Below are 16,461 nucleotides of genomic sequence, written 5' to 3'. Positions count from 1 at the left end.
GCTAAAAACTACTTTTTCACGCCAAAACTCCAAAACGCATTTTCCGCTAAAATTGCAAAAAAATATTTTTCCGTCAAAATTGCAAAAACATGTTTTTACGTCAAAATTGCAAAAACGTGTTTTCCCGCAAAAATCGAAAAACATGTTTTCATGTCAAAATCACAAAAAAAAATGTTTTCACGCCAACACCCCAAAATACATTTTCCGCCATAACAAAAAAAACATGTTTTTCCGCCAAAGTCGCAAAACGTGTTTTCCCACTAAAATTGCAAAAACATGTTTTCCCGCCAAAACAAAAAAAAAATGTATTTTCCCGCCAAAACCAAAAAACGTGTTTTCTCGCCAAAACCGAAAATTTGTATTTTCCCGCCAAAACCGAAAAATCTCATTTTCCTGCGAAAACCGTAAAAATGTGTTCCCGCCAAAAACGCGTTTTCCCGCCAAAATCGCAAAACGCGTTTTTCCGCCAAAACCGCAAAAATGCGTTTTTCCGCCAAAACCGCAAAAACATGTTTTCCCGCCAAAATCGCAAAAACGTGTTTTCTCGCCAAAACCGCAAAAACGCGTTTTTCCGCCAAAATCGCAAAAATGTGTTTTCCCGCCAAAATTGCAAAAACGTGGTTCCCTCCAAAACCGCAAAAACGTGTTTTCTCGCCAAAAAGTGTTTTCCCGCCAAAACCTGTTTTCTCGCCAAAACCGAAAATTTGTATTTTCCCGCCAAAACCGAAAAATTTGTTTTCCCGCCAAAACCGAAAAATCTTGTTTTCCGCCAAAACAGAAAAAAAAATATGTTTTCTCGCTAAAACCGAAAAATCTTGTTTTCCCGCCCAAACCGCAAAAAGAAAACTCGTTAATTTTGAAATAATTCTAATGTATATATATTAAACTAGTTAAAATTAATATCAAACATATGATTAAATCAACACAAAAGTATTTTGGTAATTTGTTTACTAAACTCATTTGAATGGAAATGAAAATAAAGAAACAAACATAAGATCCATTTAGATGATTCATCTAGATGAGCTATGTGGATGGACAAACAAACAATCACAAAAATCTGAATGGATCATTTGAATAGATCATACAAATGAATCATTTGGATGGAGATGTGAAATTGTGAAACAAACAGCCCATTACAAGTTGTTTTACTCATAAGTCATCAGTTATAACAGAAGTGAATTCCTCGAATTGTACACCTATCTCCTTCCCGTTTTGTTTGTTTTCAGAGTTTGATTCAAATTACAAGTAGTCATTACTTCACATGTGCAACTCAAGTAACATTCATAAAACCAAGATGTAAATTTAACCAAACACCAAATTCAAGTCAGCAATCCCAAAACCTAACACCAAATCTGAACAATGAATCTTAAAATGTAAATAAAAATCAAAACACCAAATCAAAATAACAAATCAAGAAGGTATAGCTTTCTCTTTTACTTTGTAAGCATATTTTAAGTAATTTTGTTGGCATAATTGTTGTTTTGTGTGAGTGTGTGTTAATAAATGGGTTACAGCAGAATAAAATAAGAGCAATTCTTTTAAATACCTATTTTTAAGTTTTTTCACAAAAATAAGATTCAATAAATAAAATAACCAAAATAGTTTTTTTTTTTTAAGTTTTAATATTATTTTTTTAATTTGAAACTCTATCATTAAAATTCCACTCTAACTTTAAACATTAAGTCTACATTAGTTAATCGTATGGTATAAATGCATTTTTATTTTTTAATAAAAAAAATTTGATATTTTTTCTATTGAGTGCTATTTTTTGTGACAAAACTTAGAAAAAACTATCGTAAATTTTTTTCCATAAAATAATGATTTAGTCAATTATTAATTTTTGTCTGGAATAATTAGAGGCTGGAAACCCATGGCTAGGAAGCAAGGGAGACAATATGCAACCACTTTCTTATGGGACTATTTTAGTATGTTTTAAATATCGACAATATACACGAAACAAAAGAGTTAAACACTTATATGGCTCTAGTTTAGTTTCTCCCTCAGCTTCCTAATTATCTTGTCAACGGGCAAAGATCCCTCTGGACCCACCGGTTCAAACGACTCATCATCATCAGAACACTCGTCGTCAAAGTCATCGTCTATGTCACTATACTCCTCTGGACGGTCCTCGTCATCTACGTAATCCTCGGCACCGTCGTTTCCCGGCAAGACCAAGGCTGTGAAAGTGTGTTCTGCAGCCTGCGAGGTGCCTTCGAACTCTTCCACCTTCTCCAAGAGAACGTCTGGAGTGAGATCAAGCTCTTCCAGGATTACTGCTTTAGACGATTCCACGGCTCGTTTCCAGAGTGAGATCATTTTGGGGCTTGAGATCACTGTATTCTGATCAGACACTGTTTGTTCTTCAATGGTTTTGTCTGAAACGAAAAGAAGAGATGAAAGGTTTATCAGAAGCAATTTATAGGTGTTAGCTTGGAATGTGGAGACCCTTTTGCCGTTTTTTTTTTTGAGTATTCCAAGTGTTGGTGATACCTGCGTCATCTGCTATGTTGGTCTCAGAGGGGATTGGAGTTAAAGGATTGTCTAGAAACCGCGACTTCCAATCTCGTCCTCTCCACATGAGTATTTGCTCATCGTCAAACGATAGAAGCACACAAGGAACTAACTCCTGTGAAAATATATGAAGATAAAGCTTGTCAGATTCATAGAGAATGTTGGATGATGAGACCTGAGAAACTGCATAATGAATATGAGACTAAAAGAACGAGAGACAGAGCATGAAACCAAGCATAATGTTGCAAAGTACCCGCATGGAGTTTTTTAAAGAGAATCAGAGAGAAATCAAACAGTATGGAAAATGAAGAGTATAAGAGGAATTCCTAAGCCAAGTGAACATGCAACTCTTTTTTTTTTAACATTAAATGTTTCGATGAAATCGACCAAAAGTGATTGATATGAAGATGCAGAGCTGAAGGATTTAAAGACCTTAAGCTTAGCGCCTATTTTCTTATAGTCACTTGGTTCAAGACCTGGGCAGTCAACTTTCACCAAGGGACTCAGTTCGAAGGCATCCCTAACATCTTTGACCAGCGACACGTAGACTCCATTTTTAGCTGCAACGCAAAACCGAGACAACTAAGTAGTAAATACTTAGCCAATTGTCTCACCTCTTCTACTTTAGTTAATGCCCAAAGATAACAAAAAACAGGAAAGAGCTAAACCAATGCTTTAACAGTAAGATAAACTTACAGAGCTTGCATATGGGCTTAAGAGACTTGCCCTTCACCCTGAACTCATGAGCTTCATCTTTGGTCAATCCTTCAGGAACTTCTTGAATGAGCTTTGGATAAACAGGAGCTGCTGGTTTCCACAGCATCAATGGGTACTGGGGACGTGTGCGGTAGTTGTAATTTCTTCCCCTGAAGAGATACACGACACCTCCAACCCTGTGAATGATCTCTCCTCCTGTTTTTTCCTAGACAAGAAGTTCAGAAAGCTGGAAGAGTCAGGTCATCACTCACCCAACAGTACACCAATATACATATAAAGATGGTATCTTTTGCTACTCTCTCAAGCCACAAAACAGAACAAAGATATCAAACAACCTTGATCATTCTGCATAATCTTATACTCAAACAATCTGTATATCTTTTCTTTAAACCAATCTCCAACCCACCTTTATATTTTCCCTCAAAATAGAGGAACTCTAAAATATAAGTGGGATCCTCTATATTTTCACTCAAAATAGTATTCTATCTATTACAGAGATATACACTAGAGCAAAACTCACATCTATTTGAGGGAAAATATGAAGTTGAGTTGAGATTGTCTTACAAATGAACCACTCTCAGATACAAATAATAAATAATTAGCTACAAAACGTAGTGGAGTCATTTCTACTTAGTAACTGTTTGGATATTGCCTACAAGGTTCTAGTATTACTGCTAAGCCATACACTAATAGTGTTTACCTCAAGAACACGACACACATTATCCATATCCACAGTGGGAACACCTTTACAGCGAACCTTGCAAACACGCCGTCTCTTCCAATGCGAATGTATCAGCTCCAACATATTATGCGTAAACCCATCTCTCCCTGTCAAAAAACACACACAAAACTCCAATAAAAAAAATTAAAACTTCTAAAAAACTCGTCTGATTAAAAATGTAAAAACACAAACTCACCCAAATTAACCTGACGGTTATCATGCATATGAGGCTTAACCAACATCCCTTTCTCCCACTTCTTCAACGGCTCCCCAAGAACCTCCTCCCTCGTCATCATCATCCCCTCCTTCGGATACCTCCCAAACGGAAACGGCCCAGGCATCTCCACGTACTTAACCCCCGCCTTCCCCTCCGGCGGCGGATCGAACGAATCGAACAGCGGCACCTTCTTCTTCGCCTTCTTCAGCGGCGCCTTCCCCGTCCACGGCCTCGGCATCGTCGGCGGGGCGAAAGGCATGAACGCAGGCTCGCGAATCCCCACCGGTTTAGCCTTGGGAGTCTCCGAGTAGCTGAACTGAAACTCGAAGGGGGCGCCGGGGAGCTGGTACGAGACGCCGGATTCGCCGATGAGGATCGTGCGTTCGCCGTCGGAGGAGATGACTCCTTCTTTCACGGGCTTGTAGTATCTCGTTCGGCGATGCGGAAGCTTTAGGGCTGGGTTTGGTTGTGGTGGCTTCGGCTCGGTTCTGGGATTGCGATTGCGACGGGATGGTGAGTACTTCGGGATTGGAATTGGCGGAGGAGGACGGAAGGATCGTGACGGTGAGTCCGATGGTGGAGGGGAGGAAGGGAGGGAAGAGAAGAGGTTAACGTCGGGTAGTGATGCGACAATCGCCATTGATAATGTTTTTGAATTCTACTGAGACGAAAATGAACACGAAGATAATCTTCTCTTTTGGAGATATTATTTTCTCAAAACGTCGTCGTATTTATTATTGTAGGATTTACGAGTTAAGTTGGGTCTAAAGCCCACTAAGTTGATATATATTATCTCCCTGGAATTATTACAACTTTCAGAGAAAATGGCCATCTCACAACTATCAATTTTCGACCATTTAAATCATCATTTTTGCGTCATAAAGTTGTTTTAGAATTTCATTTCAAATCTCAAACTTTTGTTGACCGAGCTAAATTAGATATACTGTTAAATAAACTAACGGAACTTACTATCTTATATATTAAAACAGAAGTCACAACCTTGATTCATGTGTGATTTTTTTAAAAATAGACCTAATGGACCTATTCATAAAAATTCATACTATATTTTAATTCAGACTAATAATAAATATAATTTTTAAAATATTTTAATCATAGTATCTTTTGATATCTTTTCATTTTAAATATAAATATATTTATTTTAAAATTCTAATAAATCTGTTTAAAAAGATTTTTACAAGATCTTCATTTTCGAAATTATATTTAAATATTCTCACTAATTTCGAAATTAGTTTAAAATATTATTATACATTAATATATTCAATTATATAAAATGAAAAATAAAAAAATCTATAACATTTTAGTTATTATATAATCATAATCAATCATATTAAATTAAAATTATTATATTGAGCTAAATATAATAAAATTGTATTAAATTTAAATATTTATATATTTTATTTTTGTAATTATAAAATATTTATGTTCAAAAATAAAATCTAATATGTTGGTAAGATGGGTTAACATTATCAAACTATATAATACATGTATTTCTTTAAAGTTAATAATATAAAATCTTTGTAACTACTTTAATCATAATATATTTTCATTTTAAATATAATATATATTTATATATTATATTTTAAAAATCCTAATAAATCTGTGTAATATTTAAACAATACTTAATGTATTTTAAGTTATCGTTTAGAAATAAAAATAAATAAATTATAGTCATGATCACGTTAAAATATAATTATTATACTAAAATAAATATGATAAAATTATATTCAATTGATAAATTTATAAATTTTATTTTCATAAATATAAACTATGTATTTAAAATATAATATGATGATAGAACGGCTTAAAATTAACAAACTATATAATACATGTCTAAAATTAACATATCTTACACTTTTATATATACAATAATAAATTATCTAAAATGAATAAGCATAAAAATATTGATAAAAAGAAATCCAGTTTTGAAATACGGGTCAGAATTTAGCATAAATTAAATACAAAATATTTTTTAAATATATTTTCTCATGAATATATTTATTTGCTTAATAACTAAATACAAATACAATAAGATAAATATATAATAATAAGTGGTAAATACATAAGGTTTAAACAATTAATTAATTATAACATGTAAATTATAAAATTATTGTATTTGAAATAGTTATATAAATATTTATGTATATGATTAACATTAAAAATATATACCACTTATGTTCTTTTTTTTTTTTGTAACATACCACTTATGTTCTAAAACAATAATTTATGTATAGAAAAGTGAAAACAAACACCCGTGCGGTTGCACGGATCAAAATCTAGTTAGTATTAATTAGTCATTAAAAACCATAGTTAAACAAAACGACGTCAGTGTTACAAAAAAAAAGACGTCTTTTAATTATATTTAGTTTTAAAAAGAAAAATAATCACAAAAACCTGAACTTTTAAAACATTTACTAGTAAAGCACCAAATTTCTTTTGAACCATTTAAATTGCTAAGGCTTCGATTGGTAAATGTTGAATTGAATGAAAAACTAAATAAAGTAATAAACACAAATTCAATCGAAGAAATGAAAAAACCAAAAATATATGAATTTATGTTCATTTCATTCCTCACAGAAATTTGAGAAGAAATTTTTCTTCACAATTTCTTTTTCATTCATAAGGAAATAAGAGGAATAAAATGGGAGACTTAGATCTATAATCTAACAAAAAATTCAACATGAATGGCATAACATTTGAGGAATGAAAAAATTCACCATCATTTTTTCTAAATTTTGCTCACCAAATGAAGCCTAAGTTGTGTTTGACGTTCATTTTAAAACATGAGTTTGTGTTGACTAAGCCAAATTAGACACATTGATAAATAACTTAACATAATTTTAGTTAGTCATTAATAACTACAGTTAAACAAGTTTTGTTAGTTTGATTTTTGATTTGTCACTATAAATATCTTTTACTTTAATTTATAATGCTTAATTGATTAATATTTTTATAAGTAATTAAAGATACATTAACTTATACAATATATACCTTGTTTGTTTATTTGTTTCTATTTTATCAAAGAACTTGGATTTATCATACTCGTCTTTGTCGTATTACCTGGTATCAAAAGATTTCAATGATGATTTTTTATAAATGAGTCATAATTTGTTATATAAATTTTGGCTATCGAAACATCAGTTTAAATATATATTGTATAAATTAATATATAATTAATTAGTTATATAGATATTACTTGATCAGTGTATCGATTTGCTTAACCTAGTTATTAATTACTAACTAATAAATTTAAGTAATGAGAGTAATTGGTTGGACTGTAGATGTAGAAATGTATTTGTAGGATTTAGGCCGTAGTTTTATTGTTATGGCTTTATGTTTTTTTTTTGCTGTAGATAAATTCTTTATATATTAATAGAGAAACATTAAAAAAATTATAACATGTAATTTGTAATAGTTACAAAAAAAAACTTGTTGAGTTGTCACTTAATTAGGATGTCAAAGGAACCTGTGGCCCGCAGGATAGGCCCGTTAAGACCTGTGGCGGGGCGGGCTTGGGCCCGTGATTTCACGTCCCGCAAAGAAGCGGGCCTCGCGGGAGAGGCTTGTCGCGGAACCGGACCCAAAGCGGGCAAGCCCACAGTGACCCGCGGGTTTCTCCATGTCCCGCAACCCTAATCGACTTTCCATTTGCTCAACACCTGAAAAAAAAAACGCGAGAGAGTCAGAGAGATAGAGTGAAAGGCGATGTGGTTGCGACCTCCACCGTGGAAAGAAACAGAGCTCCACCGATGACGACGGCGGTTCGCTCTCCCGACACTGCTTCATCTCACAACTTGTCTTCGAACTGCAGTCTGCAGCAGAGGAGCTAAAACGATAAGGGTCCGCCAAAGTAGTTTCTTCTTCTTCGATGTGGCTTCCGTTCTTCCCTCTGAGCTTCCAAACTCCACAGATCGGACATGCATGTACAGAGTTAGTATTTCAGACAAAAAAATGAAGTTCTTTTGGACTTATAATCTCTGCTGTAACTCTTGTTTTTTTCTTTTCCAGGTTGTTAGATAAGAAGACCAACAAGATCCGTAAGGTAGTGATCTAGCTTAGCGATCTATAGTTTGTGTTATGTCTTATCTAGGTTAGCGATCCATGTAAACAAATTGAACAACAAGTTTGATCATTTTTATGTCTTCTTCTTTAGGTTGTTTCCCGGTTCTTGACACGGCTTTCTCACCGGATCAGTCTTTAGAAACGCTCCAGACGCTAAAGCCTTGCAAAGAACATTGTCCGACGAAACTGGTAACGAACTTAACCAACTCTTTGGTTTTAAAACCTGTGTTTTGGTTTTGGTTTTAATACTAAGGAATGCAGAGTCGTCTCTGATATGTTTGGTTGTCGCGTTGTATTTGTTTTGTGTTCTGTGTTGAGGTGATGGAGTGATAGTGAGAAAGTAGGCGACTTGGTCATCTTCTTCTCCTCTTAGACAGCTTCAGGACATCAGGTTAGTCACTCTCTTATTGTCTTGTGTTGAGTAGTGTAGCGTCTTGTTTCAGTTGTTTGCATTGATAGTACTGATATGTCTCTTCGTTTGTACATACAGAGAAGAGATCATGTTCATCAACGACTTCCCCAAGATGGTTGCTGGCGCCAAAGGAGATTGCGTGCCAACTGCCAAGGTTTGTGTCCTGAACTGTCTTTTTTTTTTGTGTTCTATGAACTGAACTGTCTTTTCTTTTTGTTTGTGTCCTGTGATGAGAACAATGAAGGATTGCACAACTCGTTTTCCAGCACGAGTACATACACCACCTGGTCGAGTAGTTTCCAGCTTCAGCCGATATAGCAGCTTTAAGGACCTCAGGTTAGTAAGCTCTTAAACATGTGAAACTTAGATTCACTAATCACTAGGTTATCGGGAAGAGAGGCAAAAAATCACTAATCACTAGGTTATCGGATCACTGTCTAGTTTAGCTTGCATTGCGTAGATGATATAGTAAATTTGAACGTGAGATTTGTGTTTGTGTACTTGTGTAGTAAAATTTGAAACTTTGAAAATAAATAATAGTAACAAATTTTTAAAAAAATATTAACAAAAATGTTTAAAAATAGACAAAATTTAGGAAACCCTAAAAAGGTTATTTCATTCCACGGCGTGAAAAAAAAACCAGAAAACTTGAGAGTTGAGAGCGAGAGAGACCATGGGATCAAGGAGCCAGTCTGAAGATCAGTCGACGTTTGATCCGAATTACTCCCCGCCAAATACAGTGGACTTTGCCACTCAGGAAGTCTTAGCTGCTCTTGCTGCAGAAGCTGAGGTTGGTGATCACATAGCTTCTCAGGAAGCTGGTGTAACTCATGCTGATGGGAAGCAGAAAGGAAGCAGAAAAAGGCTTATCAGTCTTGTCGATGATACTGATGATTCTGATGTTGAAATCAGTCAACCAACCCAAAAAACCAAGCCTCGCAGACAGACCAGTTTCGGAACAGCCACGGGAAAACCCATGTTGCAATCCACTATAGATGGTGGTGTTGGCTCGTCTGCACAGGTGTGTAGTAAGGGGAAGATGAAGAAATCGATGGTGATGGAGAAGAAGAGAAATTACCAACATTTGAATCCATTGTTGATGGGGAAGATGAAGATGAGTAGATGAGCAAGTTTGAAATGTTATCTTGATTTGGTGTTTTGCTTCAATTACAATTTCAGATTTCTTGTTTAAGTTGCATGATTTTGGTTTTGAATACTATGATTTGGACCATTTGGTGTTTCTCTAAATTTTACTTTAGTTGAGACTTAATTTTTTATACTCACGATCAAACAACAAACTATAGTTCTTCAAAGTTATCTGAAAAAAAATACAGTACAAGACTAATATATGTAAAATTTTGTTAAGCTCCAATAGTAGATGGGTCATATGTTCATATATCATTCATTATGTGCACTTAGGTATGTAGTGGTCACTGGAGCAGCCTGCAGCGTCGAGAAACGTCATGCTGCACTCCTTTCGCGTCCAGCCCGCGGGACGGCTTGTAAGGGCCTGTGAAATTATGCGGTACGGGACTGGGCCGGCTTTCTCTGGACCGCAGCCCGCGCGGGACGGTACCGCCTGGACCCGCGAGATGCTGAGCCCGCGGCGGGTCGGGACGGGACGGGACGACCTGTTTGACATGCCAATTAATCTTACGTGACAACTTAAGAATCAATTGAAAAAATGTTGGTCTAAGAAAAAATTATTAGGAAACATTATATTAACCCAAAATATAAGAATCATGTAGTTTTTCTTTAAATAAAATCAATGGAGTTACCTAATATAATTAATATATATATGATAATCAATGATTATGAATAATAAATATTTAATAACAATTTTTGCGTGAAAACTACATATATATATTTTGGGGTGAAAACTACATATATTTGTTTCTATATTTTTTTGTTAGATAACTTGATGTAATGCTATGTTCAAAATGAAATCATGTAATGGCATTCGCAAATGATTGAATTATTTTTTACTCTTAGTTTCTTATGCATATCAACTCTACGGATCTTGGTTTTTAAACATGAGTTTTAAGAAAACTCTAATTAAACCATTTAGTGGTTTCTCTTCTGGTGATATTTAAGTTCTTGGAGATACTTGCAACATGGTTTTAATCAATATGGGCTTTATAACTAATTTAGGCCCTAAAGCCCATTACTTTAATAAAAGTGAAGTTCGTAGCCCTAATTTCATTGCTATAAAATCTCTTTCCTGAACTCATCTCCGTCCTTCTCCGAGCAAAAAAAAATAAAACAGAGAGCACAAGAAAATGCAGATCTTTGTGAAAACCCTAACGGGGAAGACGATAACCTTAGAGGTCGAATCATCCGACACGATCGACAATGTGAAGGCCAAGATTCAGGACAAGGAAGGTATCCCGCCGGACCAGCAGCGTCTGATCTTCGCCGGGAAGCAGCTGGAAGACGGAAGGACACTCGCGGATTACAACATCCAGAAGGAGTCGACGCTTCACCTGGTTCTCCGTCTGAGGGGAGGAGCGAAGAAGAGGAAGAAGAAGACGTACACGAAGCCCAAGAAGATCAAGCACAAGCACAAGAAGGTGAAGCTCGCGGTTCTGCAGTTTTACAAGGTCGATGGGTCAGGGAAGGTTCAGAGGCTGAGGAAAGAGTGTCCCTCGGTGAGCTGTGGTCCGGGAACGTTCATGGCGAGTCATTTCGATAGGCATTACTGTGGGAAGTGTGGAACTACTTATGTCTTTAAGAAGCCTGATGAAGAGTGATGAGTGATCACTAGGTGTTATGTTTTTGTCTCTCCTATTTAAAATTGAATTATCGTTTATTCGGATAATTTTTTGAGACTGTTAAGGTTTAATTTTATTTTATCGGATTATTTAGTTTATAAATAGTTGCAGTAAGTTATTGTATTATCTCTACTGATAGTTTATATGTCTAATGTCTAGATTTTGAATAGGATGATTAGAATGATAGTGGGTTGGTTAGAAACTTCCTCAATGCTTCATCATGGTAATCCTTTAACTTGTGACGGAAGAAATAGGATGCTTAGCTGAATCAATCTTTTCCTTTGATCATCTTGTTTTGAGATATAGCTTTAGTTTGTAGTACCCTGGATCTGTCTTTTTGGGAGGCAAACTTACCAGTTGAGCTGATTTTTTTCTCATGGACTGATAATGATGTTATTTTCACCACCAATTGTGTTAATCTTGCTGTTGCTCTGAATCTTATCTCACTTGTTTTGCTAAGATCCGATAATTTGTTTTTTTTTGTTTGCTTTTGGAATTTATCCTCTTTTTCATAAGCAGTGAAGTAAAGGGTTTTATATTGAAATATGGGCAAATGTAGAGAGGGTTTTTTGTACCGCGATGTCAAAAACCGTTTCTTAGCTTTTAACTAAAAAAAGTTAAGAACTAGTTCTTAAATAAGAGATATAAGAACCGGTTCTTAGCTGTATTGTAAAAAAGCCAAAAAAAAAATAAAAAATATCAAATCATGAGTTATGAATTCCAAATTAAGAATCCGAATTAATCATGCTCTTAGAGTTAAGAAACTCGCACGTCCTCAATAGTTTAACATTTTCTACTTAAACATACTTAACAAAACGACTCACTTTGTTGATTTTGTGACTTTTTGGATGAAAAGTGTGTACTGATCAAAACGGGTTGTCAAACTTGTGTTGTGGGCCGATGAATTGGGTCGCATGGGATTTTCCAAAAAAAAAAAGACTCTATATAAATTAATAAATAGAAAATAGAGTAAAAGTTTGATGTTAAGTCTCTGTCGTGGTTGAAGACAACATAGGAGATGAGAGTGAGTCAGAGAGAGCAATAAAGGAGAGGGACAGTGGAAATTGGAAACAACATGAGGAGATAGAGAGAGGCACTGAAACTTGAATTTAGAGATTGAAACTGAGGTGTTTCACAAAAGAAAAAAAGAGATTGAAACTGAGAGAGAGAAGAAGAAGACTTTGGGCAAAATGGTCAAGAAACAGTTAGCAAAATATGAGAAGGGAAGACAAAATCCTAAGATTCCGAGTTACCAAAAGTGATGAGTCTCTTAGAAACAACCGCACTAGTCTCAACTCATTGCACTTTCACTCTCAATCTCATTTCAAACCTAAATTCCAAAAACTGCATTGTGTTTTGTGGTTGGTTCAATAAATCCCATTTAAAGAGACAACTACACATGAGACAAAGAGGAATTTCTCTCTCAACTTCATTTGTCTTTTTTTCTCTTTCTAACTTGCAAACCAATCTACTACACACACCACCTCATTTATTACATTTCCTCTCTTTGATCTAATACTATCTGTGCAACGTGGCTTTCCATTTTGACATGTTCATTGTAACACCGTACATAATCTTCACCAATGGTCATAGATTTATATATATTAGCTTTTGTTATTCTATTGTCCATCCTAGTTTAATATTGCAGTAACCTGTAACCCATATCTTATCATGCACGTTATAAGGATTTGTAAAAAGTAGAATATGACTGAGCTTCTCTGTTGCGTATATGGGTTAATAAATGTGCTTTTGATTAACTTGTTTTTAGGCCTGGGCATTTTTAACTTGGACTCGAAAACCCGAACTAGAACTGACCAAAAAATACCGACCCGAAACCGAACCGAACCGAAAATTTACAAGTATTTTTTGGGTCTAAATTTCTTTTATCCGAAAGAACCAGAACCGAAAGGAACCGACCCGAATAGACCCGGACCCGAAAAGAACCGACCCGAATAGACCCGACCGGTAAGAACCGATTAGTATCCGACTTAAAAACATGTATATCTAAAACTATGATTTTTTTGTGTTCTATTATATATATATATATATATATTATTTTATGATCTAGTTAAAATATTTTTTATTAACAACATTTGTTATTATTTTGTAACATTTTAAGTAATATGAAGCTTTAAAATGTAAATTTTAGAGTTTAAAAATGTTTTATTTAATTATTAATAGTTTCATTTAAGTTATTTTGTAAAATTTTAGATATATATGACAAATATCGACTAAATTTGATGGAGTTGGTTATGCCATGTCCTTTTCAGATCATAAATACCCGAACCCGACATGGACCCAAGAAATTACGGGTTTTTTATGGGTGTTTTAGTTATAGACCCGAACTGACCCGGACCCGAGAAAAACCGACCCGAACCCGAACCAAAATTTTCTAAGTACCTATTGGGTCTAAATATTTAAGACCCAAAATTAATACCCAAATCCGAAAGGAACCGGTCCGAACTGACCCGAAGACCCGAATGCCCATGCCTAAACTTGTTTTTGATAACTAAATCTCTATCCTAATGAAACTTTCAGAATGGCATGTATCACGTTGATATTATATATATGTCACCTAGGAATATATACTTCTATTTTAATCAATGCTTTTTTCAACGGGAACCGGATTTTAATCACACTAGAACTCGCCGACAAAAATATTTGTCACTAGAACTCCATCATCACAATACATACACACACACACACATATATATATATTCTATACATTATTTATTTTCTTTAGAAAAGAAAATGTAGTTAGGAATGTGATTAATAGAAAGAATGAGAATCATTTACTACTCACAGCTCATCGAAACGATGAAGATTCCAATTATTAGAAAATGAGATGGAGACGTACATAACAGGAATTAAGTATAGTGTATTTTAGCATGTAATTAACCGAACTATTTTCACATGAAATATTCACAATTTGCATTAGTGATTAGCAGAGCCTATCTCTCTTACTCTCTATCTATATAAACACCCACCCACTCACATATATCTCCTATCATTCATCGTACACACAATCTCTCTCTGTATTTCTCAGAAGAAATAAAATCTCTCTCTCTATATGACAAAAATTCCCAACATGACGACACTCAACCAGCTGTTTGATCTGCCGGGGCAGGTTTGCCATGTCCAGTGTGGTTTTTGCACCACTATTTTGCTGGTACACCTTAGCTTCTTCTCTCTCATTTTGGTTATATGCAGATTTGATGAATATACATGTTTAACAGGTGAGTGTACCGTTCACGAGCCTGTCAATGGTGGTGACGGTGAGATGTGGGCATTGCACAAGCCTTCTCTCTGTTAATTTGATGAAGGCTTCCTTCATTCCTCTTCATCTCCTCACGTCTCTGTCTCATATGGATGAGGTTCCAATAACATATCTATTTATGCATAGGCCTGGGTCTCTACTGCATCTATATATACATCGATCACTCTTATTAATTTTGGCTTTATCTTTGTGTAGAAGGGGCACGAGGAGGTTGCAGCTACAACAGATGGTGTGGAAGAAGAAGCGTGGAAGGTGAATCAGGAGAAGGAGAACAGTCCAGCGACTTTGGTTACATCTTCAGAAAGTGAAGATGAAGATAGAGATGTTTCTCGTGTTTACCAAGTTGTCAACAAACGTACGTTGTGTGTATACATATATATATAATATATATATATATATATATAGTTTGATCTTGTCAGCTTCAGTTCATTTCTCTTATAATTGATATTTTTGAGTTGTGAGTAGCACCTGAGAAACGACAACGAGCTCCTTCCGCTTACAATTGCTTCATCAAGTAAGAAATCGTTCCAAGAAACTATGCTCATTAATTTATATAAATGACATATGTATGTATGCATTTTCACAAGTTTGTAAAATAGTTTCCTTTTTGGGGTTAAATTGGGACAGGGAAGAGATCAGGAGGTTAAAGGCTCAGAATCCAAGCATGGCTCACAAAGAAGCTTTCAGCTTAGCTGCGAAAAATGTACTTAAATGTTTACTTAAACTTAAAACTTGAAGATAATAAGAACCCTAGTCTAGTTTAGTTTTTCATCTTTTATTCAGCTTAATGGAGAGATCTATCTGATAATTCTTTTGTGATTTCAATTTGTTTGATTTGGGGATGGTGAAGTGGGCCAATTTCCCTCCAGTGCAAAACAAGAGAGCTGCCTCAGATCAATATTTTTGCGAAGATGACAACAATGCACTACTATCATGCAATGCTCTCGGGGTAATTTCAGAAACTAATTATGTTTTTACGACATGTTATATATATATATATATATATATTTAGAATCAATAATCACATACTTGACAAATAAACCACCATGTAGGTTAGCAGACTAGAAAATGTCATTTCTAAAGCAAACCAACTAAGAATTAACTAGATCCAAATAGCATCACTCTCAGTAAAACTTTCAGAACCCTAGCTAGAATATTTATTAAAACAGAAAACATATTTATTTATACTAATTATTAGAGTGAATTCAAGGAAAAGGGAAATATGATTCATTGATCCTCAACTACTGCAATGTGTGAAATTTATGACCTAGACCCTTTTCTAGTATTGAAGCTTACACTGTCTGCACACAGTTTACTTTTAAAGAAACACATTCAACTACTTAAAGCATTACAGCTGAATATGTATGTTTTCAATCAATTTAACTTGAGTTTAATTCAATGCTGAAATTAATGTTTGGAATGCAGGACCATGACGAGAGCAATAATGGATTCCGAGAGAGAAAGGCCCAAAGGCATTCCATTTGGGGAAAATCTCCATTTGATTAATAACAATTTGGCAAACGAAATGTGATGGCGACTATCTTCTTCTATCTAGGGTTTGATTTTGTTGTTTTTAAGGTTCGTGTTGTTGGAGAGAAAAGGGAGGGTAAGGATCTGAACTTACGTAAGCTTTGGGTATTCGAGGAGAGTCTTGGGAATGATCAGCGAGATCAGTATTTTTGTACTTCTTAGCTTTGAACTTAATTTGAAGAGACACTGACTCTATACCAAATCCTACTTTTGCGTTCATGACTA

At 34.9% G+C, this 16,461-nt stretch overlaps 3 protein-coding genes across 3 annotated transcripts; 2 read left to right on the top strand and 1 right to left on the bottom strand.

The window, feature by feature from the left end:
- Nucleotides 1-1,886: 1,886 nt before the first annotated feature.
- On the bottom strand, nucleotides 1,887-4,860 carry LOC106367622 (CRS2-associated factor 2, chloroplastic). Its single transcript, XM_013807430.3, has 6 exons — nucleotides 4,146-4,860; nucleotides 3,929-4,056; nucleotides 3,208-3,433; nucleotides 2,944-3,071; nucleotides 2,491-2,626; nucleotides 1,887-2,375 (listed from the first exon to the last, which is right to left on the bottom strand). Exons 1-6 carry the CDS (start codon nucleotides 4,804-4,806, stop codon nucleotides 1,984-1,986), a joined length of 1,671 nt encoding a protein of 556 aa, XP_013662884.1. The 5' UTR covers nucleotides 4,807-4,860; the 3' UTR covers nucleotides 1,887-1,983.
- Nucleotides 4,861-10,874: 6,014 nt separating this feature from the next.
- LOC106367621 (ubiquitin-40S ribosomal protein S27a-1) lies at nucleotides 10,875-11,518 on the top strand. Its single transcript, XM_048740956.1, has one exon. It carries the CDS (start codon nucleotides 10,938-10,940, stop codon nucleotides 11,406-11,408), a length of 471 nt encoding a protein of 156 aa, XP_048596913.1. The 5' UTR covers nucleotides 10,875-10,937; the 3' UTR covers nucleotides 11,409-11,518.
- A 2,023-nt stretch (nucleotides 11,519-13,541) lies between these two features.
- Nucleotides 13,542-16,461, top strand: LOC106367620 (axial regulator YABBY 4). Its single transcript, XM_013807429.3, has 7 exons — nucleotides 13,542-14,598; nucleotides 14,666-14,803; nucleotides 14,902-15,061; nucleotides 15,172-15,220; nucleotides 15,334-15,409; nucleotides 15,557-15,655; nucleotides 16,132-16,461. Exons 1-7 carry the CDS (start codon nucleotides 14,500-14,502, stop codon nucleotides 16,210-16,212), a joined length of 702 nt encoding a protein of 233 aa, XP_013662883.1. The 5' UTR covers nucleotides 13,542-14,499; the 3' UTR covers nucleotides 16,213-16,461.

This window comes from Brassica napus, chromosome A9, assembly GCF_020379485.1.
Source record: "Brassica napus cultivar Da-Ae chromosome A9, Da-Ae, whole genome shotgun sequence".
NCBI lineage: Eukaryota > Viridiplantae > Streptophyta > Magnoliopsida > Brassicales > Brassicaceae > Brassica > Brassica napus.
This window is presented reverse-complemented; position numbering and strand designations above follow the sequence as displayed.

What these genes read in the sequence shown, in the direction of transcription:
- LOC106367621 (XM_048740956.1), top strand. Translation starts at nt 10,938, where the DNA reads ATGCAGATCTTTGTGAAAACCCTAACGGGGAAGACGATAACCTTAGAG.
- LOC106367620 (XM_013807429.3), top strand. Translation starts at nt 14,500, where the DNA reads ATGACAAAAATTCCCAACATGACGACACTCAACCAGCTGTTTGATCTG. An exon ending in TTACCAAGTTGTCAACAAAC is followed by an intron (nt 15,062 to 15,171) that starts GTACGTTGTGTG and finishes AGTTGTGAGTAG; the next exon opens with CACCTGAGAAACGACAACGA. An exon ending in TCAGCTTAGCTGCGAAAAAT is followed by an intron (nt 15,410 to 15,556) that starts GTACTTAAATGT and finishes GGGATGGTGAAG; the next exon opens with TGGGCCAATTTCCCTCCAGT.
- LOC106367622 (XM_013807430.3), bottom strand. Translation starts at nt 4,806, where the DNA reads ATGGCGATTGTCGCATCACTACCCGACGTTAACCTCTTCTCTTCCCTC. An exon ending in ATGTGTGTCGTGTTCTTGAG is followed by an intron (nt 3,434 to 3,928) that starts GTAAACACTATT and finishes CTTCTTGTCTAG; the next exon opens with GAAAAAACAGGAGGAGAGAT. An exon ending in AAATAGGCGCTAAGCTTAAG is followed by an intron (nt 2,627 to 2,943) that starts GTCTTTAAATCC and finishes ATATTTTCACAG; the next exon opens with GAGTTAGTTCCTTGTGTGCT.